At 41.9% G+C, this 23,569-nt stretch overlaps 1 protein-coding gene and 1 long non-coding RNA gene across 4 annotated transcripts; both read left to right on the top strand.

Moving 5' to 3' along the window:
• The first annotated feature begins 975 nt into the window (after nucleotides 1-975).
• Nucleotides 976-22,592, top strand: LOC124280327 (DNA ligase 3-like). 3 transcript variants are annotated; one of them, XM_046716227.1, is made up of 13 exons: nucleotides 976-1,149; nucleotides 3,026-3,530; nucleotides 4,527-4,658; nucleotides 5,103-5,209; nucleotides 5,747-5,791; nucleotides 6,336-6,422; nucleotides 8,898-8,968; nucleotides 9,172-9,249; nucleotides 18,115-18,238; nucleotides 19,838-19,963; nucleotides 21,033-21,142; nucleotides 21,707-21,776; nucleotides 22,075-22,592. In XM_046716227.1, exons 2-13 carry the CDS (start codon nucleotides 3,236-3,238, stop codon nucleotides 22,174-22,176), a joined length of 1,347 nt encoding a protein of 448 aa, XP_046572183.1. In that variant the 5' UTR covers nucleotides 976-1,149; nucleotides 3,026-3,235; the 3' UTR covers nucleotides 22,177-22,592. The 3 variants fall into 3 exon arrangements, with proteins under 3 accessions (XP_046572183.1, XP_046572184.1, XP_046572185.1); XM_046716228.1 differs by having other exon boundaries at nucleotides 976-1,273; XM_046716229.1 differs by lacking the exon at nucleotides 6,336-6,422.
• LOC124280331 lies at nucleotides 7,221-8,566 on the top strand. Its single transcript, XR_006899654.1, has 4 exons — nucleotides 7,221-7,319; nucleotides 7,385-7,643; nucleotides 7,742-7,889; nucleotides 7,975-8,566. It is a non-coding gene; the product is annotated as an uncharacterized LOC124280331 (long non-coding RNA).
• Nucleotides 22,593-23,569: the final 977 nt, after the last annotated feature.

Below are 23,569 nucleotides of genomic sequence, written 5' to 3'. Positions count from 1 at the left end.
ACTGTATTCGAGGTGCACTCGAGCTGTATTCCAACTGCAGTTGAAATATTCCGATACATGTGAAGAATATTCCAACTGAATTCCAGCAGCAATCGAGATACATTCGAGGCGCATCCGGGACATTATGACTGGATTTGAAGTGGCTTGCCTTTTCCATTCTCCCTCGAATGCATTCAGAATACATAGAATGCAGTAAGAATACTTAGAATGCAGTTAGAATACACTTCAAATGCCGTTCGATATTTTTCCACTTCGAATGTGCCTCGAAAGTTTTGAACATGTTCAGTACATTAGGGCATGTCACAAGAATTGACCCGAATAGTTGGAATGCATTTGGAATTCACTAAGAAGTTTTAGAATGCAGTTCGAATTTCCAGGAATCTCCAGGAATTTTCATTCCGACAGCATTCCGCCTCAAGTGTGAAGGGGGTATTACCACTAAGCTACACCGCTGCCCTCATGGCTGAGAAAGACCGCGTACGTTTTGACTGCAGTGTGTTGCTAAAAATGTTTGTTTATTGGTTCAACACCGCACTGAGCAACATTCCAGCTAATTGACGACCGTCTCTAAATAGTTGAGTTTGGACCAGACAATTCAGTGATTGATATCATGAGCATCAATCGATACAACTTGTCCGTGAGCCTGACCACCCGATAGCGTTATTCGCAGGTGGTACTTGGAACAGCGTAAACATACCCGCAGTTTATGACGTAACTAAAAAAAGGCAGCACAGTAGGCGACTTTGATCTTTCAACGAAGTATGCTAATTATAATACAAATTAAAATATGGGGTTTCTAATAAAATTTAAAAAACATGTTAAATATCTCTAGATATTAAATGTCTATCGATTTCATTGTTCTTGTGCAGGGTCGTATTAAATAGCCAATGAAGGGTGCGGTTGTAGGTATATGAAGGAAGGTGTGGTCATGTTGAAACGCGGAAGTAAATAGAGCGTTTTGGTTGGTCCATGTGATCATATCCGTAGCAGGCGAACGATTGACTGGATCTTGATCAGTAGAAGATTGGCTTAATGCAATATTCTCAGCGATAGCCTGCATACGTGGAATGGCGATGCCTGCATTGTGATACAGTGACAGTCTTTGCATCATTGAACCTGTCACCTGTAATAGATCTCGTGCACTGTCAGGTATGCAATGACGACCTACATCTACCTGTGAAATACAGTCGGAGCGTCCAGAGCAGCCACGTTTATCAAGTGCTTCTCTGTGTATAATTTATTGATGCTGCAGTCCAAATAAGGACACTGACAAGTTAATCACCGGATAAATCCCAAACTTGCACCACGGAGGACACACTTGAATCAAAAGCTCATGTACCCAAAGGCTTTAGGAGCCTTTACCTGAACAGGTTCATGGCGCATGCGCAGAGTATGTAAACAAGTTCAGGCCGCGAATAACAACATTATGGAAATGTTGAGTACAATGTAATTTGCAACATAACACTTAGAACAAGCACATGACAGGTGCATAAATGGACACGTAAATCATTTCTGGATTGATAGGTATCGAAATATATAATATTTCTGTTGCGTTTTCTTAAAGTATCCTCGAATCGCTCGATACAAAGCAACCTAAATTCCTGCAAAAATCCTCATGGGGTCCATGTATCAAAAGTTTGAATGAATTGATGCAACATTGCCTTAAATTGACTCTCGCTCCCGAACATTATTTCAAGCAAACCCCATAAAGTATGTCCCTTGGAGTCTTAACTTGTGACTGAAACCAGTTCGGCAAACACCGACAACACTGCGTTCGACAGTTTTCGATATATGGAGCAATTGTTTACATTCCATATATGGCAAGTGTTCTCTGTTTGGAAGCTGTACGCCTTGAAGTTTAAACTATCAATACCAGGCAAGTCGTAAGGGATATTAAGTCTTCTGTTACATCAAAAGTATATTAAAGTGAGTGCTCTTCCCCAATATATATAATATAAGCCGAAATATTGTCAAAAATGGGTGACATTGTGCCTTTAGTTTAAGGCTATCAACATGATCAAGGATATCAGCATGGGCGGATCCAGGGTGGGTGGGTGTGTTGCGCACATGCATGCACGCACACACACACCCACCCACCCACACCCCCTTCTCAAGAGTGCACCCCCTTTCTCAAAAAGCTGAATCCACCCCTGATCAGTATTCAGCCATAGTTCAGCCTAAAGATTAAAGCCTTCTCTTGTCACGCTAAAGACTAGGGTAAAATGTGTGAAGCCCATTTCCGATGTCCCCGCAGTGATATCGATGGAATATTGCTAAAAGCGGCGTAGCACCATACTCACTCACTCTTCTGTAATGTATTTACACTCATTTAGAAACTGCTGCTTACTTAGGTCATGTATGTGAGTGAGTTTAGGTTTACGCCTCACTCAGTAGTATTCCAGCTTATATGGTGGTGGTCTGTAAATAATCAAGTCTGGACCACATAACCCAGTGATCAACATCATGAGCATCAGTCGAGCCATGTATGTGATTCATTTGCATGAAGTCAACTGTGTGCTGGGTTTAGCAATAAAGGTAACTGTAGCCTTTCTGTGAACTGTTTCCCGGGTTGTAGTGAGTGAGTTTAGTTTTACGCCGCTTTTAGCAATATTCCAGCAATATCAGAAATGGGCTTCACACATTATACCCATGTGGGGAATCGAACCCAGGTCTTCAGCGTGATGTTTTAACCTCCAGGCTACCCCACCGCCCCTCCCAGGTTGTAAACTGTTACAAAGACAACAACATCTTGTGGAGTCAATCTCAAAGGACACATGCAGCTCAAATTGAAATTAGTTTCTCGTAAATAATGAAAGCCCAGAGTAGTGAACATGGTATGGTGCTGACAGACCTGGAAACGAGTGGAATGAACAGGGATTTGAACCCATGATCATAGGTTTCTGGCCTCAACAGTTGACACTGTGTATAGCTGCACCTTATACCACTGTGCCACCCATCCTCCCAAATGTTTACATAGGACAAAATATCCAGCAAATATCAGTTTCTCTTTTTTCATATTTTTCAGATGAAGACTGAGTGAATGATCAGAAGACAATCCATGATCAGTTTCCTCAACCTTCACAGTAGAATCCTCCCATGTTACTTGGTCTCTGTACAGGCATCTTTTGGCAATTTTACATTCCGCAGCAATAAAACCATTGCTTAGCAGCACCCACACACACTCCTATCTCATTGTACCTCAGTACAGTTTCAGTATTTATGTACTGACTTCATAATGACTGAAATCATCTTCTATCTTAGCCGTGCAACATCGGGTAGGTCAATCTGTAGAAACTGCAACAAGTTTATTCAAAAGGACATGTTGAGAATTGGTAAAAGGGTCCCCAACCCACGTGATGTGGACGATGAGGGGTGGGGTGATATAACTCTATATCACCATGTTGCCTGCATGTTTAAGATGTTTGAGAAGGAAACAGGCAATGCAAAAAAGATCAAGTCTCCTGATGACATGTTTGGGTTTGATGAGCTAAAAAAGGACGAGAAGAAGAACCTTCTGAAACTCATCAGTGGTGAGTACTGTAGTATATCACACAGTTCATGGCATGTCTTACAATAATGTCTTGAACCATCTGCATTTTCAATTTAGAGGTTTGATATGTAGCATTGATACATCTTAATTTCATTTGAAAGTGAAAGTTATAGTGAGAGTGAGTTGCAAATTGGAAACAGTCAGTTAACCTGACTGGGAAACATCTAAATGGAAATACAGCTGGTTTATGTCTCCTTTAGGGACACCTCATAATTTATGGCTAGGGGGTGATGATGATTTTAAAAAGGGGTGGTGGGGGTGGTGTGTCACCCATTGTGTTCTGGGGAGGTAGGGGGATCAGCAATCTTGTACACAAAATTGTAAAAAAGTTATGGTTATGAATTTAAATTGGGGGGTGGGGGGTGTATGGTGCTGATAAAACCTTGAAACATAATCAGCGAGAAGCGGGATTCAAACCCACAATCATGGGTTCCTTGCAAGTGTATTATATGTAACTTTAACCAGCAAACTGTGACAATCATGGGTTCTACAGAGGCTATTTTTGCTTCTGTACAATCTGGGTAAGTTTGGTAATTCAGATATCCAGAACTATGTTTATCAAGACAAAATGTGGGAGAACACAAGTGTTTGGATACGCAAGCTTCAACTGTTTGTACAAAGCATTTGAAGAGGAGATGATTGAAAGCCAGGGTGTGCAAGTGTAGGGGGCCCAAAAGTACAGAATTACTGTATATGAGTGAAATGCTTCTTATTTGTTGTCTAACACCTCACTCATCTGCAAGTAGAAAAGATAGGGAAAATACAAATGAAAAGGGAACCATTCTGATGATGTCACGCTAATCTGTTGTGCTAGATGCTGATGCATGAATTCGCTGGTCATTCTGAAAATATATGGTACTAATTAAATCTGATGCAACTGTAGGTTATTATAACAAATTACAGAGAAATAATGAATCCATAGCATGGTTAAAGTCTGAAACACCCAGATGTTAACATGCTCCACTTAAATTTGCAGATGCTAATATAAAGAGGGAGGACAACTCTCTCCATCAGTTCCGCTGTCTTTGTACCAAGATATCTGAGGAAGACAGCGACACTGGCAAGACTGCTCTTGTGTCCGATTACCTCAAGAAGGGGACCAGTGGCTGTAAGTTGCTTAAAGCGGTGTATAACTCACTCATTTACTCACTCACTCACCCACTGGCAAGACTGCTCATGTGTCCAACTACCTCAAGAAGGGGACCAGTGGTAGAAAGTTGCCTAAAGCAGTGTATAACTCACTCACTCACCCACTGGCAAGACTGCTCTTATGTCCGCCTACCTCAAGAAGGGGACCAGTGGTAGTAAGTTGCCTAAAGCAGTGTATAATTCACTCACTCCTCCAATCCCACCCACTCACTCACATCACCTGTAGGCATATGTCATGCTTTAAACTATGCCTTACAATATTGGTGTCATCACTCTTAAGGTATGTGATGTAACATGCAACATTGGCTGATTTCATTTTCAACTTGAAGAGAAAATCTAAACACAAATGTGTCTGTGTCCTGATACATATTTCATACTCCTCACTCACTCCTGTCACTTGCAGCTGGCTTCAAGGGTGATGTCTACATGTTGATGAAGTTCTTGCTGACTGGCATTGGGAATACATGGAATAGCCTAAATGACAAAGTCCTTGTCAACCTATTCAGCCAGGTTAGTAGATCGTTTAAGAGGAAGAACATTACATGCAAAATGGTTCATGGGTAGCACAGTCGTAAGTGTCACAGTTTGCTGGTTAGAGTTACATACCTTGCACTTGCCAGGAACCCATGATTGTGGGTTTGAATCCGCTTCTCCCTGAGTTTGCTTCAAGGTTTATCAGTGCCATACCCATGCTTTTGGATAATACCTAAGTGTGACCAAACCATGTGGGCTTTCCTCGATCATTAATATGTAGAAATGCTGTGATATCTCTTACACTGTTAAAAGCATCATTACACCCAACTCAGTCACTCACTCACTCATTGCAGTAGAGTTTATCTGACTCATTTCAGGTTAAACCCAGATTTTCACAGGTTGGCTACCCCATCACACGTTTTTAACCACAGATGTGATAATTTTTATATTTACATATTTAAAGAATAATACATTTATGATGTTGAGATGAGTTAAATGAAGAATAAAAGAAAATAAATTGTAATGTTAGTGAAGCTGAAAAAGTGTCATGTTTACAAATATATTTGTCTTCAGATATTTGGTACAAGTCAAAAAGCAATGGAGGAGGATTTAGCGCAGGTATGTGTATAAATGTTCTGTACAGGTGGACAGAAAGGGCTAGCTAGGGTAAGATAACAATTATATCAAATGAATATCCTGCTGGATAAATACAGATGTTTACAAGAGTTGAAAATAATTCACTATTCTTTGTAATACCTCATGTTTGAATGACACCATGTGTAATATACAGGTAACTCACTATGGTGTGTTGTGTGTGTGTGTTGTGTGTGTGTGTGTTCATATGTTTGAATGACACAATGTGTAATATACAGGTAACTCACTATGGTGTGTGTGTGTGTTCATATGTTTGAATGACACCATGTGTAATATACAGGTAATTCACTATGGTGTGTGTGTGTGTTCATATGTTTGAATGACACCATGTGTAATATACAGGTAACTCACTATAGTGTGTGTGTGTGATCATATGTTTGAACGACACCATGTGTAATATACAGGTAACTCACTATGGTGTGTTGTGTGTGTGTGTGTGTTCATATGTTTGAATGACACCATCTGTAATATACAGGTAACTCACTATGGTCATTGTGTGTTTGTACAGACTGAGGTGTGGGAAATAATCAGGGTGTGTTTTGAGAAAAGCAAAACTGTGATGCCCCCGGAGGAGAGTACTCTGTCCTTACGAGAGGTGAGTGAAAATATCTATGCATTTCATACATCTGCTGGTTATGACTCATCAATATGGATATTCATCCTATGTTGGGCGGTGGGGTAGCCTAGTGGTTAAAGCGTTGGCTCGTCACGCCGAAGACCCGGGTTCGAATCCCCACATGGGAACATTGTGTGAAGCCCATTTCTGGTGTCCCCCGCCGTGATGTTGCTGGAATATTGCTAAAAGCGGTATAAAACCAAACTCAGTCAATCAGTCAGTCAACCTATGTTAGCAGGTTGAATGTGGATACTCAGTCCATGTTGTAATAGCAGGTTGAATGTGGATACTCAGTCCATGTTGTAATAGCAGGTTGAATGTGGATACTCAGTCCATGTTGTAATAGCAGGTTGAATGTGGATACTCAGTCCATGTTGTAATAGCAGGTTGAATGTGGATACTCAGTCCATGTTGTAATAGCAGGTTGAATGTGGATACTCAGTCCATGTTGTAATAGCAGGTTGAATGTGGATACTTAGTCCATGTTGTAATAGCAGGTTGAATATGGATACTCAGTCCATGTTGTAATAGCAGGTTGAATATGGATACTCAGTCCATGTTGTAATAGCAGGTTGAGCAATAGAGGTTGAATGTGGATACTTGAATGTGGATACTCAGTCCATGTTGTAATAGCAGGTTGAATGTGGATACTCAGTTCATGTTGTAATAGCAGGTTGAATGTGGATACTCAGTCCATGTTGTAATAGCTCAGTCCATGTTGTAATAGCAGGTTGAATGTGATACTCAGTCCATGTTGTAATAGCAGGTGAATATGGATACTCAGTCCATGTTGTAATAGCAGGTTGAATGTGGATACTCAGTCCATGTTGTAATAGCAGGTTGAATGTGGATACTCAGTCCATGTTGTAATAGCAGGTTGAATGTGGATACTCAGGTTGTAATATTGAATGTGGATACTCATTCCCATGTTGTAATAGCAGGTTGAATGTGGATACTCAGTCCATGTTGTAATAGCAGGTTGAATGTGGATACTCAGTCCATGTTGTAATAGCAGGTTGAATGTGGATACTCAGTCCATGTTGTAATAGCAGGTTGAATGTGGATACTCAGTCCATGTTGTAATAGCAGGTTGAATGTGGATACTCAGTCCATGTTGTAATAGCAGGTTGAATGTGGATACTCAGTCCATGTTGTAATAGCAGGTTGAATGTGGATACTCAGTCCATGTTGTAATAGCAGGTTGAATGTGGATACTTGGATAGGTTGAATGTGGATACTCAGTCCATGTTGTAATAGCAGGTTGAATGTGGATACTGTAGTCCATGTTGTAATAGCAGGTTGAATGTGGATACTCAGTCCATGTTGTAATAGCAGGTTGAATGTGGATACTCAGTCCATGTTGTAATAGCAGGTTGAATGTGGATACTCAGTCCATGTTGTAATAGCAGGTTGAATGTGGATACTCAGTCCATGTTGTAATAGCAGGTTGAATGTGGATACTCAGTCCATGTTGTAAGATGAATATGGATACTCGTTGAATGTGGATACTCAGCCCATGTTGTAATAGCAGGTTGAATGTGGATACTCAGTCCATGTTGTAAGATGAATATGGATATTCAACCTCAAATGTTATTTTCTTACCACATCAGATTTGTCAGCGGGCACTCAGATATGTTTCACAACTCCCTATGGATCATACAACCCAATCATATTACCATTTTATCCCCTCTAACGTTCCTTCAGCCACTCACCATCCTTGGTTACCCAGTATACCACATCTCCATGTCTTGACGAAGGTTAAAAAAATAATAATTCAGGCAATGAGAGTTGTCAGTAGCTAGAAGACTGGCTACAATGTCTACAACGGCTACAACACGGACACCCAAAACATTTGGTATGCTTAATATTCAGCTTGATATGATTCTTTATTACCCATGTGGTCAATGTATGGGTAGTTGCATACTAATCTCATATGTCACACGAGTGTCGTATCATGTTGACCTGTGTCGTAACGACATGATAACCGAAACATGTGATAACCGATGACCTCTCAATAAGGTCACATTCTGACGTAACTTTTCTTTCATTGATAACAAACACGTGAACTCATTCATTCTACAACTTAAATGCATTGCGGGAATGTAAATATTGCGAATGTTGCCGTGTCGAGTCGAACTGAGACATTAAATCCGTCGAAAAACATAAACGCAATGTTTCCACCAGTGATGTTAGCCCGAATGAAGCAACTGCAAACCAAGAAACAGGGTGCTACCGAATAGTTTACTGTAGGAGGCTGTACGAGCCGATGACAACTGACATGCATCGTGACGTCGGTTACCAAGGCGAATACGAATTATACGAAACTCATGACCTTCCTATGGTATCTGACCTGGCTTTCGCTCGGTCAGATACCATAGGAAGGACACAAGTTTCGTATAATTCGTATGTAATGAGACCTCGTGAAGTATTCTTTATATACGTCTTTTGTTTCAGATGCGCGGCTTCCTGAATGTCTTGACTCCTGCTTCTGAACTACTCACAATACTGAAGAAACTTGTTAACAGGTGTTTTTAGCTGTAGCATAAATCCATATACATCCAAGGCAGAATAGGTTAACTCTGCTTGTCATCCAGATTTGTGTTTAAAAACAGTCTATGATACCGTGTTTATGACGTAACTCTAAGATTCTGATGCAATATTTACATCAGACACGCAACAACATTCGTTAACTCTATAGTTAGTCATATGGTGGGCTTGTTTGTTTCAGATGCACCAGCAATGATCTGATGATGGTGGTCCGCCTCATCAAAAACAACATAGGCATAAACGCAGAGGCAAAAACTATGTAGGTAAAATCTTCCTTTATTGGCCATATATAACTGGGATATTTAGAATTGAAAACTTAAAATACATTTTATAAATATTTAAGGAAAATGTGAAGTCAAGTTAAGAAAGGTCAACGCACTGCGAAAGTGCATTGACTAGAGTAACCAAATTCTTATTGATTAACTTTTCGTGGAGAATAACAAATTCTCTGAATTGACATAAGTGAGGAGGAAAGGTTATATCTTATGATTTTACAGAATTAATTGGATGGACATTCTGAATAAAGATGGTCAGTTTGTCAATAAAGGGCCACACAGAAGATCTAAAATGTCTTGATTAAGTATCTTCTGGTGCCTACCAGTCTGAAGTATTAAAGTACTGTCGGAAATAGAAAAAGACCATTTATATCTACTATTTATGAAGTTAATATGTGAACGTGTGAAATATCTGTTAAACTAAGTTCGGCCTAACTACAGTCTCTGTGGTAGGGACATAGGAAACGTAAACAAAGGACTTTACTGAGGAGAGATTAGTGCAGAAATGAGCTGTGCGTCCAAAGCGACTTATTTAGAACAGACCATGGCTTTATGCAAATTAGTGTGTGATGATATTGTATTTCAAAGGACTCTTTATAAATGCCCATTTTGAAACTAAGCTTCATTATAAACGATAGCTGACGTAAAAAATACTAACTTTAATGCTGAAAATAGTAAGGATGTAGCTACGTATACCATGGAGCCTCACTATCACTATAAAAAGAAACAGGTAGGAGGGGTTGTCTCGAAAGCAAAACCAGGATGAGTGTCGCAGAGGGTGGTTGGGGTCGTACCGGGGGATAGACGTCATAGGTGGATCCAAGGTGGGTGTGTGTGGTGTGTGTTTGCAGGCTTTCCCATAAATGACCATTGAAACGCTCGTGAAAATGGAGTGTGCACCACCACCGCACACCCACACCCCTTTCTCAATACTGTGCACATCCCTTTCTCAAAAAGCTGTATCCGCCCCTGGAGATATCAGCTAAGATAAGACGATCCTTGAGAGGAGTTAACCTGGGGGCAGTAAACGGCATGTGTTAACAATTAACAAATAATATCCAGTCCTGTCGATCTTGGGGTGGTCCAGTGGCCTCCAATATATTTTGAGACATTTAATACGATAGTCGATTTAAGCTTTCAATGGGTATCATATTGTTTTACACATCTCAACATGAACTTTATGAAAGACACGAATGATGATAATCAATAGATGAGACATATTCAATAGACATGAAAAAAAGCATAAAATATCTTTGAGATGACCCCTTGTGCCTGTAGGAAGCACATGCATTTCATGCCAGGTGAGTCGACGGTCCGTCTTCATACCTGGCTGAGCGATCTAATTGCCATCTATTGTTTTCAGCAGCTATTCATATTTTTTCTAAGTTTTGTCCGATTTTACGAGTAAACATGCATTTCTGGATATCCTATTACACATCCCACTGAACGTCCGTTAGGCCAATGTGGCCAATGTGGGTTATTTCAACATATGCTACTTGCAGTTGTGTACATTTTAGGGATACAGAGTAACAGCCAAAAATAGTTTTTTCCTATTTCCGACAGTACTTTAGTCAGATATTTGTTAGATATCTCAATGTTTGGTTGATGGATGGCTTAAAGCTACTTCAATGAAGTCATTTGTATTGGAAGAATTTGATGGTACCAAGTAAAGTCTTGGAAAGGGACTAATGAAAGTAACTAATTATTCAGATGGGACATGAGTCATTTTTGTATGACGTAGGACATTATTCCGGGGGGGAGGAGCCAAAATTGCCATGAGAAGTATTTTGTCACTTGGAAAGTGAGAAGTGCACGATTCTGGGCCCCACCATTGACTTGAGAGGTTTTCTCTGTATATTGAGAGAATGGCTCAGATGAACTTATAGTATTAGGAGTTGTACAAGGAATCAACAAGTTCTTCCATGAAATTTGTGAATCTGTGTTGTGTGTAGACCAGGAAAACTAGGCAATATCTGAGGACCTGTGTGAGAATTCTTGCCAACAATAGCAAGAAGACAAAGTCATCAATATACCTTCAACGGCAAAATACTCATTTTTCCTTATCCTGACTCATGCTCTTTTGCTTGTCTTCTTCTTCTTGCGAACATAGTGGAACACTTGTATCTCCTTAATTGAAGCTCCCTTCAATGTAAAATCACTAATTGGTACTCACCACGAGTTGCCTCCCTTGCCCTTTTGGCGGGAACAGGTGTCGCCACCCTCTGGCCTCATGCTTCACTCTCTCCTTCTTCGCCCAGTGAGCAGGATGTGAGAGCGCCTGTGTCTCCTTACACACTATATCCTTTGGTTTTTTCTTAGTTTATTACCTCTTATAGGTTACTATAGAGGTATAGCTAGTATCCTTCATTAATTTGCATTGATATTTAATCGTATTTTCTACTGTTTATTCACGTGAGTTCGAGGATTGTTCAGCTAGTATTTACGTTGATGAAAATCTGTACTATTTGCAATTTACGTTTTCAATTGCTGACCCGCATGTATTATGCCCTAGTTGTGCTACGCCTTGTGCGTTTGATACACGTTGCAGTTACTGCATTAATCTATCCAATTCTGCTTTTCATAAATATCTTTGCGTCGTGAGGCGCACCGCAGAATAGGTCACGCCAAACAAGGGTTAGACATGGCCGATACATCGGATTCCCCTTCCAGTCAGCTGCTGTCGATAGAGACCCTCCCGCCTGGTGTTTTCGCCAAGAGACTCCGCGGAAGATGGGCGTGGGATGCAGTCCGCCAACACTAAGAAGCTGCCCTGCTCTCCCAGACGTCCCTGGCCATCGCAGATAAAGTCCAAGAGGGCCACGACGCCTTCCTAACGCAGACTTCGACTTTCAGGGCAGCGCCGACATCTAAGGGGAAGTCCACGGGTCGCTCAAGAACTTTCTCAGCCGAGATTGTTCCAGCGCCGAACTGGGCCTCTACGATGATCAGCCGATCATCATCCCTGACGTCACGCCACAAGAAGCGACCGTAACAGCTACAGTGACATCAGCAGAGATCGCCATGCAGCCTGATGCCTCTACACTGATGTCAGACGACTTCCTGAGGGGTCAGCAGCTGTCATCGCGAGAGAGGGCACCGACTACTTCGTCGCAGACCATCCCAGACGAAGCTGCTGCGGCAGATCATGACCATGATGGAGGCCACTACAGTCGGGGAAGCAGCCAGCCCAGGGCCCGAAAGCAACGAGACGAGCATACCCCAGAGGCACCCCCAGTCAGCGTGAAGCAGCCACGACGGCAGCCTTCGAAAGGAAGTCACAGACCACCTCAACGAAGGACGAGATGTACAGTCGCCGCTAAGGCCTTCGAAGACGGAGAGATCGCCATCATCCTCGGCCTCTCGTCCCTCAGATGCAGACTCAGACCACCAGATGTCACGGAAACCGCCACGGAAGTCAAGGCGCCGCTCTCAGGTCGGACGCAGAGGAAGCTGCACGAAGGCGTCCACACAGATCGCCATCGCCCAGAAGGACGCCGAGGGACTATTCAAGAGCTTCACGGCCGCCAACATTCTCCTCGCAGATCTAGGTCTTCCCATAGACGAGATCACCTAGACGATCTCCACGCCGCTTCACCACGCCCGATCTCCACGCATCACCTCGCAGGTCATCACACAAGTCGGCACACAGGTCTACACTCAGGTCTCCCGAGTGTCACCCGACATAGAGATAGCAGCCCAGAGGTCACCATCAGAAGAGCATCAACCTCTCATCTCCGATGCTGGTACAGAAGATGATGGAGGCATCATCTTCTCAGACGCTGAGATAAGATATTGGATGGTAAACAACCCAGATTTATCTTCACCGTTCAAGAGTGGCAACTCAGCGCGGAGCATTCCTGATGAAGGAAGACGATGCAGACGCCATCACCTTACCTCCGGACGACCGATTGCTGCGGTGCCACATAATCTAGATACAGCCTTCATTAAAGCTACGAAAGTGCAGACTCCACATCTGCCGAACTTTCACGCTAAGAAGTTCTCCACGCTACAACATGGACCCTTCCTGAAGGCACAAGACATCGATGAAAACTACAAGCTGATCAGCGATGTTAAGAACAAGAACTACAAGATTGACGATGCATGAAGCTGGTGCAGATAGAAAACATGACGCAGACGCGCATGTTCTTTGGCCTAAATAGATCTAGAATCCATCAATGAGACACTTATCACCAGATTTAAGTATCGACCTCTGAAGATGATAGGATGATCTACTCGGCCCCACTGATGCAAAAGAAGGACCAGCAGTTCCTTACAGATCATCTCACATCTGTCTCAGCAGCACTGACCTTAGCTCGTCGTTGATTCAAGGCCTCCTCGCTTCCTGCAGCTGGGGTGAGAACTTTACAGCTCCACTCTATACAGCCCCATGGTCATCCCCAAACATCTTTGGACGGAGGAATAGACAAAGTCTCCAAGGAAGTCACTAAGGACTCCAGAGAAGTCCTTATGATCAAGTCGATGGACACGCTTAGCGTCATCAGGCAGACTTCACAAAGATACTCAGGAGATCTAAGTTCTCGGACTACAGAAAGCACGGGATAGGAAGATAGCCAGCCAGGGGAAAGATTCTTTCGGCCGCCCATATGGCAACTATAGAGGAGGGTCAGGAAGAGGCAGGACACCCAGAGGTTCCCGCAACTATAAACGCTGAAAGACAGGTTCGGAACGACTGGAGTCTTCCACCCCAGCCGTTCCAGTACAACTGCCAAGTGCAAAGTGGGTGGAGCTTTCCAACTACACTGGGAGAACTGGGGAATGTTAAAAGACCCTTATGTCTCCAACATTCTTCAACACGGATTTCAGTATCCCACTACAGGCCACGCCTCGCTGACAGTCAACCCTTACAAGTTCGACTTACAGGCACAACAACTACCAAAGTTAAGAGAGGCGGTTACATCACTCATAACCAAGCAGGCCATAGAAGTACTAGATCAAGTAGACATCGAACCAGGCTTCTACTCCCCAGTTTTCCTAGTACCCAAGAAAAACTCCAGGAGAAATACAGACTCATTTACAACATGAGCTTTTTCAACAGGAATTATCTACAAAACCACCAAAGTTTCGCATGATACACCTTCCTCAGTTACAGCAGTTGATTCAGCCCCATGGATTACATGGCCAGTATAGATCTGCAAGACGCTTATCTACATATCCCGATACATCCCTAATCCAGGAAATATCTAAGATTTACACTAGACGGGCTACATTACCAATGGAAAGTACTCCCATTCGCATATCATCAGCCCCTGGCTATTCAATGAGGATAACGAAACCTATTGTCACCTATCTACATGCGCCTAGGGCTACGCAGTGCGTTCTACCTCGACGACGGGATACAAGTAGATCAAGATCCACAGCATCTCAAACTACAGTTAAACTACATCATAAAGCTACTAACACAGCTAGGATGGTTAGTAAACTTACTCCAAGTCGGACCTAGTACCATCGCAAGATCTGCAGTTCCTAGGCATTCGGATTTATCACTTAATCACAACCGTGATCGTCAGATTAGAAGACCGTTGGCTCAAGATCCAACAGACCATTCCAATAGTTTCTACTCTCCGCTACCACTCACGACAATGGCAGAGCGTGTTGGGTCTCTCACATCAGCCCAAGACATGACAGTCTCAGGCAGATTACAGTTACGCCCATTACAGGTCTTCATCAATGCACATCTTCGACGACCTACAACCATTCAGTCTACCAAACGTCTCAGACCTCATCTACTATGGTGGACCAGGAGGTCGAATGTTTGCGAAAGGTATTTGTTTAGAAGAGCAGGAATTCAAAACCCATCTATATGTAGACGCTACGCTCCAAGGTTGGGGAGCTCATCTCGCCAACCGACGGCATCAGGGTTATGGAATCAGCAAGAAAGCAAGCTCCATATAAAACATGTTAGAGATGAAAGCTGTAATCAACGCCATACTTCATTGGAGCAACATTCTACAGAATGCGACTTAATGATTCATACCGACAACTCGACAGTGGCGTTCTATGTGAACAAACAAGGTTCAACAAGATCACTGAACCTATTGACTTTAAGCTTTCAACTGTTCGATCTAATACACGATCTAAACCTACATGTCAGAGCATGTCACATTCCCCGAGCCAAGAATGTACTAGCAGACGACTCTCTCTCGCCACATCAACCGTCACCCGACAGAATGGATGCTCAATACAGAAATATTTGCACAGATAATCAAGCAAATAGGAGCGCCGCTAGTAGATCTATTCGCAACACGCTTCAACAATCAGCTACGGACATTCGTGTCACCAGTCCCAGACCCACAAGCATGGGCAACGGACGCTCTAAGCATATCCTGGGAAGGCCTCAATGCGTACGCGTTTCCGCCGCCAGCAATAATACCTCAAGTGTTACAGAAAATCAGACAAACACAGAGCCTCCAACTCACTTTGGTCGCGCCCTACTGGCCGGCCAGAACGTGGTTTCCCATTCTAATTCAAGAAATCGGTCAACCAACACTAGAGCTACCTAAAGCTCAAATCTATTAATACATCCACACACCAAACAGGTGCACGGAAGCCCAGAAGTATTCCAACTTCACGTATGGACTGTATTAAAATGTGTTTAAACAAGAGAGGGTATTCTACCAGGGCGGCAAAAGCGGTCACGCTTGCCTTACGCTATTCTACACGTAACTTGTACGCGACGACAAGTGGCACAGTTTTGAGAATGCGCAGTAAATAAGGGATTTACAGCAAGAGATGCTACTCATCCACAAGTGGCAGATTATTTGTGTTACTTACGCAAAAACAAACATTTAAAAAGGCTCGACATTGTCAACATATCTTGCCGCTTAGTTCTGTCATTACCATGAGAACGGGTGTTAGATTAACAAGAACTCCAGAGTTACTGGTCTTACTACGGGCTTTCGATTGAGGACCAAAGCGGAAGCTCCACTTCCAGCTTGGGATCTGAATATAGTGTTGCAACACCTCACAAGTGAGGCTTATGAACCGCTGGAATCGACAAACTTTGAGCTTCTCTCACAGAAAAACGCTTTTCCTGTTATCTCTAGCCACAGCAGCCAGGATGTCGGAAATTCAGCACTAGATTATGAGAGGATACAGTTTGATGACAATCAAAAACACAGCACACCTGGGATTAAGATGGGATTTCATCGCCAAAAAATCAACTACTAGGTCAACCAGACAGGTTATTTCATATCCCTGCATTATCCTCCATTCTCGGATCTCAAGATACACTGGACTTATCTCTATGCCCAGTCAGAGCTCTCAAAATCTATTTACGACGTTCCAAAACAAGGCTAAGATTTCTCAAACGATTATTCATTCCTTGTCGGCAACAACTCAGACAGAAGTCTCGTACCACCATATCTATATGGATAAGAACTGTCATACTTCGGCCTACAAGGCAGCAGGACTGGACCCTCCAACAGCATCAAATCCCCATGAAATCAGGGCTTAGCTTCCACTCTCACCCACGGTAACTGTTCTTTGAATACAATTATGGAAGGATGCTTTTGGAAATCTAACATGGTGTTTGCTAATCACTACCTGAGAGATATCACCACCGAGGACGTCTCAGGCATTCACCATTTCGGTCCCTTGGTCCTCGCACAGCAGTTGACAGTCCCTCGTAGCGTTAACACGTAGTCTTCACGAGATTAATATGCATAATTGTTACATGCATTATCTAGCTTATAACTCTCTGAGTTCTAGCAGTATGTATATATGTTCAGTGGTATAGCTTCTCTATCAGAGTCGCTTTGATATTGTTGTTTATAATATCTCAGTATATCATAATGTAAATACCCCAGTATGGCATTATAACCTATGGCTTATAATAGAGGAATTATCCTAAGTCTATGCCTTTATGAAGTTCCGTGAGGGAGTTATTACAGTTAAATCTATATAAATCACTAATTCTATAAATCCAAAGTATTCTGTTTTGCCCACCTCCGCTTCCGTAGGGATTCTACAAGCAAGAGAGCATGAGTCAGGATAAGGAAAAATATGTAATTTTTGAGTAAAATTGATATTTTATACTTATCCTGACTCATGAGGTTAGCCCTCCCATCCTCCCACATAACACTTTGGATTTCCCTGTAAATTCAAGTGTTGGGCTCAAAATCAGGAGAGAGTGAAGCATGAGGCCAGAGGGTGGCGACACCTGTTCCCGCCAAAAGGGCAAGGGAGGCAACTCGTGGTGAGTACCAATTAGTGATTTTACATTGAAGGGAGCTTCAATTAAGGAGATACAAGTGTTCCACTATGTTCGCAAGAAGAAGAAGACAAGCAAAAGAGCATGAGTCAGGATAAGTATAAAATATCAATTTTACTCAAAAAATTACATTTTATGAATATGTCTACTAGTTATGATTATGTCAAGCCTAACTTGTTGCCATGGAAATGCAACAAGATGACATCCTCATAGTCACAGCCTAAGTCATGTTTCCATGGAAACCACAAAAAATAAAATTCATATCTGGGTCTAACCCCAAAAGGCACATCTAGGTATCATGGTTGACATGTGTACCAAGTTTGGCTAAGCTATCACGAATAGTTTAGAAGATATGCTTCGGACAAAGTGTGACAGACACATGGATGGACGGACGGAACTCGTTTTTATATCCCCCTCAACCATTCAAACACAAAGATATGGTTGCATATGGATCAGGGGTGTTGGTCATAATGGGGATGAGTGATAATTCAAACTTTTATACTGTATATTTACCACATTAAAACACGATTAGGATCAGGATTTAGGTTTTGAGGTCAAAGTTGTAAGAGTGTTTGGTCATGTTTGATCAGTTTCTTGTCATCTTTCTCTTCGATCTCAGATTAGACGCCCTTGACCGTAATGCTTATGAAGCATTCCAGATCTCTGAAGACCTGGAAGATGTGGTGGACAGGGTTCAGTCTAAGACATTACACAGTCTGCCAGGCATGAAGAAGAAGATGAAGGTAAGAATTTTCTCATGTTGTTAGTGTCCCTAGTTTCACATATCATCATGTTGTGAATCTCCCGTATTTCCCATGTTGTCAGTCTCCTGTACTTCCCATGTTGTCAGTCTGCATATTTCCCATGTTGTGAATCTCCCATATTTCCCATGTTATCAGCCTCCCATACTTTCTATGTTGTCAGTCTCCCGTATTTCCCATGTTGTCAGTCCCCCATATTTCCCATATTGTCAGTCTCCCATACTTCCCATGTTGTCAGTCTCCCATTTCCTATGTTCCCATGTTGTCAGTCTCCCGTATTTCCCATGTTGTCAGTCTCCCGTATTTCCCATGTTGTCAGTCTCCCATATTTCCCATGTTGTCAGTCTCCGTATTTCCCATGTTGTCAGTCTCCCGTATTTCCCATGTTGTCAGTCTCCCGTATTTCCCATGTTGTCAGTCTCCCATATTTCCCATGTTGTCAGTCTCCCCTACATCCCATGTTGTCAGTCTCCCATACTTCCCATGTTGTCAGTCTCCATATTTCCCATGTTGTCAGTCTCCCCTACATCCCATGTTGTCAGTCTCCCATACTTCCCATGTTGTCAGTCTCCCATATTTCCCATGTTGTCAGTCTCCCCTACATCCCATGTTGTCAGTCTCTCATACTTCCCATGTTGTCAGTCTCCCATATTTCCCATGTTGTCAGTCTCCCATATTTCCCATGTTGTCAGTCTCCATATTTCCATATTTTCCATGTTGTCAGTCTCCCGTATTTCCCATGTTGTCAGTCTCCCATACTTCCCATGTTGTCAGTCTCCCATACATCCCATGTTGTCAGTCTCCCATACTTCCCATGTTGTCAGTCTCCCATATTTCCCATGTTGTCAGTCTCCCATACTTCCCATGTTGTCAGTCTCCCATACTTCCCATGTTGTCAGTCTCCCATACTTCCCATGTTGTCAGTCTCCCATATTTCCCATGTTGTCAGTCTCCCATATTTACCATGTTGTCAGTCTCCCATACTTCCCATGTTGTCAGTCTCCCATACTTCCCATGTTGTCAGTCTCCCATACTTCCCATGTTGTCAGTCTCTCATTTCCCATGTTGTCACGCTCTCATACTTCCCATGTTGTCAGTCTCTCATATGTCCATGTTGTCAGTCTCCCCTACTTCCCATGTTGTCAGACTCCCATACTTCCCATGTTGTCAACCTCCCATACTTCCCATGTTGTCGGTCTCCCATTCTTCCCATGTTGTAAATCTCCTGTATTTCCTATGTTGTCAGTCTCCCATACTTCCCATGTTGTCAGTCTTCTGTACTTCCCATGTTGTCAGTCTCCCATACATCCCATGTTGTCAGTCTCCCATACTTCCCATGTTGTCAGTCTCCCATACTTCCCATGTTGTCAGTCTCCCATACTTCCCATGTTGTCAGTCTTCTGTACTTCCCATGTTGTCAGTCTCCCCTACTTCCCATGTTGTCAGACTCCCATACTTCCCATGTTGTCAGTCTCCCATAGTGTCAATCTTATAGATTTCCCATATTGTGACTGTCCTGTATATCCCACGTCCTATGGCTCATATTTCTGATTACTTACTTTTCTACTCATTCATCCCAAGGAGAAGACAAAGAAAAATACTGAACATGGCGCAAAGCAAAGCAGCAGTGACGCTGGCGCCTCCAAGAAGAAAACACCGGTCAAGAGACAGGCAAGGGATGAAGGGCAGACAACTCCATCCAAGAAGGTGACTAGACCACCGACCAGTAATAGTTCTGACCCAGAAACTGGGTATCAGACTGATATGATAAAGATGGCTATATGGTCTCATAAAACGGTATATGTAACTATGGACGTGTAATCACATACTTCAAATTTCATTCAGTAGATAATGGCTCATACATGATGTCTTTGCTCTCTGGAAATACAAGGTCTTTTTGTCCCTCGTGATGAATGTTGGGGCAGTGGGTAGCCTAGTGGTTAAAGCGTCCACTTGTTACACCAAAGACCCGGATTTCATTCCCCACATGGGTACAATGTGTGAAGCCCATATCTCAAATTCTGGCGTCCCCCCATGATATTGCTGGAACATTGCTAAAAGTAATGTAAAGCCAAACTCGTGATGAATGTCGTAATTTCCTTAGATTTGGGCTGCCATGCCTACTCATCTGGGATGAATGGTCTGTATGTTCTCATGGCATAACAGTTCCTATCCGACTGCCACCATCCATTCAACCAGGTCGAATAGACCATACTTTCTCATGGCGTAACACTTCCTCATCCGACTGCCACCATCCATTCAACCAGGTAGAATAGACCATACTTTCTCATGGCGGGCTGATTAGTCTCTGATGTCTGATCTGCTCCTGTCTCAACCAGAGATCCTGACCAGTGAACTCATGGCTGAATATAAAAGGGGCACTGGGGTAGCCAAGCAGTTAGAGCGTTCCATCATCATGCCAAAGACCCAGGTTTGATTTCCCACATAGGCATACACTGAATGTAAAACTATTTCTGTTAAATTTGCAGTAAAAATTAAAAAAGCCACAAATGGTGAAACGATGTTTGTGCCCATATGCCAACAGAAAGAAAATGTATTGGTGTGGGTGTGCATGTGTGTGTGTCTCTGTGTATACCTATATTCAGATGTCTGCAAATTACAGATGCAAAATCAATAATATTGAAAACATTGATTCTTTTCCCTGCATGACTGTAGGAACTGTCATAGTGGTTACAATTCTGTTTCAGCAAAGAAAGCTTTTGCCTCTTGACTGGTACGTGATGAGAAGTCATTCCTCATGTCCATTGTATTTCAGTGCAAGACAGCAAGGTCCAGCCCCTCCATGTGCAAAATCTTCACAGACTGCAAGATATTCCTGTCTGTAACCACAGACAAGTTCAAGGAGCTCAAGCAATATATAATAGAGTATCCTTTACTACACTGTTCCTGGTGCTGGTTGAGAAGCGACTTATTTTCGAAAGCTAGTGAAAAAGAATGGTTATAATGATGGCAGGTTCAGTGTACTCTCTTCTGTGCATGACCTTGGTAGGGTTTTACGTGACGCAAAAATGTGCGTCCAATATGCACAAATGTATAGAATGAATGCAGAAAATGCATATACTGTGTCCCTTGGGACACACGATAATATTCATTATTGAAAATTTGTGACTTGAAATATAAAGTTCTTGTAATTAAAGTCATCATTAAACCTTACAGTATAGTCTACTACATCATTTCATCACTTTACAGGACCCCGTGTATTTCTTGGAAGGACCCTTGAAATTAGTAGGTGGGGGTCCTGTGGACCCCTAATTTTGTTGGTCAAGGTAAAACCCTGCCTTTGTATTAATCTTATCATTACAGTAGTTAGTAGAAAAGATTGGAGAAACAGATGTAATATTTTGATGCACTTTAAACATGCTTGTCCTCATTCAGATTATATTTCCAGCATTTTTCTGTTGTTTTTGAGGATACCTTAACTGTTCTTAGTTTTGACGGGGAAGTTTTGGACGAGTCTAGAAAGAGATCAGCTACACATATTGTCTCTTCTAAAGGAAGGGTAAGTCAATGTTTCAAGAGAGCCTATGTCATCATTCATACAAACTTAGAGATATATGATGAAATATAGTGACAGAACTACAGCACATGTAGAATGACTTTAGCCTGCAAACTATATCATTGTAAACCTGAAATATTGACATCTTCCCTTTCTGTCAACCACTGTTTTTTCTAGCCTGGCATCCACCCTGTCCACTCACACATTCCCTGGTCTAATGTGGTCTACATGTGGTCTACTGAAATAAACAACAGATTACTCATAATGTTCCCCACCTCTCATTTGTGGGTTTCCATTCCAGATTAGAACCGGTAGTAGCAAGGCCAAGGTCGTGACCCCTGACTGGCTGTGGCAGTCTATCAAGAAGAAACAGCTTGCATCTACTGAGGAGTTCAAGCCCTGAACAGGGACATTCAAACTTTTATCATGGTTTATATATAAAAAACTTGACAATACATGTGTTGGTTAGTGCTTACTCATTTTACATGTGCAAAGTATATTCTTTATGGAACAAGTAATTGCTTTGTTACACTGTATGGCATAGAAATGCATTGACATGTTATTCAGAGTGTGGATTTATGTATAGTTCGAACATAAAATGTGTTGTTTATACAGAGTCTACTAATGAAGATATCAAGGGTAAATGTTTTACATGGCACTGAACAATGAATGAATCTCGCATACATCACCATACATATATATATTTCAACTGTGCTCTCTCATAGTTCAATCAGTATTTCTGTCTCCTATGATTTAACTGAGACTGCCTTGATATAGGTTAGTGGTTCAATATCGTGGTTGCGTCATGCCAAATGACCTTAAAAAATGTAATTGTTGTTCCCCTGCCTGGTGCATGGCATTGATTGGATGGAACAAGGACTGGCTGGCTCAGAGTCAGTATAATGTGTCTGAGTGGGATATCCATGTTAAATGGTGGCATGGTATCTGGGTGAGTTAGCAGTATATTAGACTAACAACTAGTCTCTGAAATGAACATATTTTACTGAAAAAAAATGGTAAAACAAACCATCAAAAATTAAGAATATTCTTTACTCTTTTGGATTTGGCTTTATGTGGGAACAGCAGCAAAATTTATGTAATGTCGATAAATTCATATCAGAATTTGTTTTTAGATTAAGAGCAAGTTATGAACAAGAATGGCACACATCGCTTGTAAATAGTCCTAAATTTTCACTTTATTCTTGTTTTAAAATCTCATTTAATGTTGAATTTTTACATAAAAGTCTTATCAATTTCAAAATTCCGATCGGCCCTTGCTAAATTCAGATGTTCTTCACACCGCCTCCAAATTGAAACCGGTCGCTATATTAATCAACCCAGATCAAATAGATTATGTTTTGTATGTAAAGATAACTTTATTGAAAATGAATTACATTTTATTTTGGTATGTAAATGTTATCAAAATCTGAGATGTTTGTATTTACCACATAACTTTTATTCGAATCCCACTATTCATAAGTTCAATATGCTCATGTCAACTGGCAATCCATATACTGTAAGAAACCTAGCTATTTATATACACAATGCAATGAAACTTAGAGATTCACTTCTTTGCCAATAATATCATACTTCCTTTTGTATACTTTGTAAATTACTAGTAACTTATTGTCTTCTAAACTATATATGCACATATGTACCGCTCTGAAATCCTGAAGTGTAGCCTGGGCCTATGGCCTCCACTACAAAGAAAATAAAGATTCAAAGAAAAAAGTTCATAGTAAAAAAAAATATAATATAATGAAAAGGAGCCCTGCCTGAAGCTCAGGAAATCTGGA

The sequence above is a fragment of the Haliotis rubra genome, unplaced genomic scaffold, assembly GCF_003918875.1.
Source record: "Haliotis rubra isolate DU_JTF1 unplaced genomic scaffold, ASM391887v1 Scf265, whole genome shotgun sequence".
In the NCBI taxonomy this organism is placed as follows: Eukaryota; Metazoa; Mollusca; class Gastropoda; order Lepetellida; family Haliotidae; genus Haliotis; species Haliotis rubra.
The sequence above is the reverse complement of the archived record's forward strand: the minus strand, read 5'-3'. Positions and strand labels throughout refer to the sequence as shown.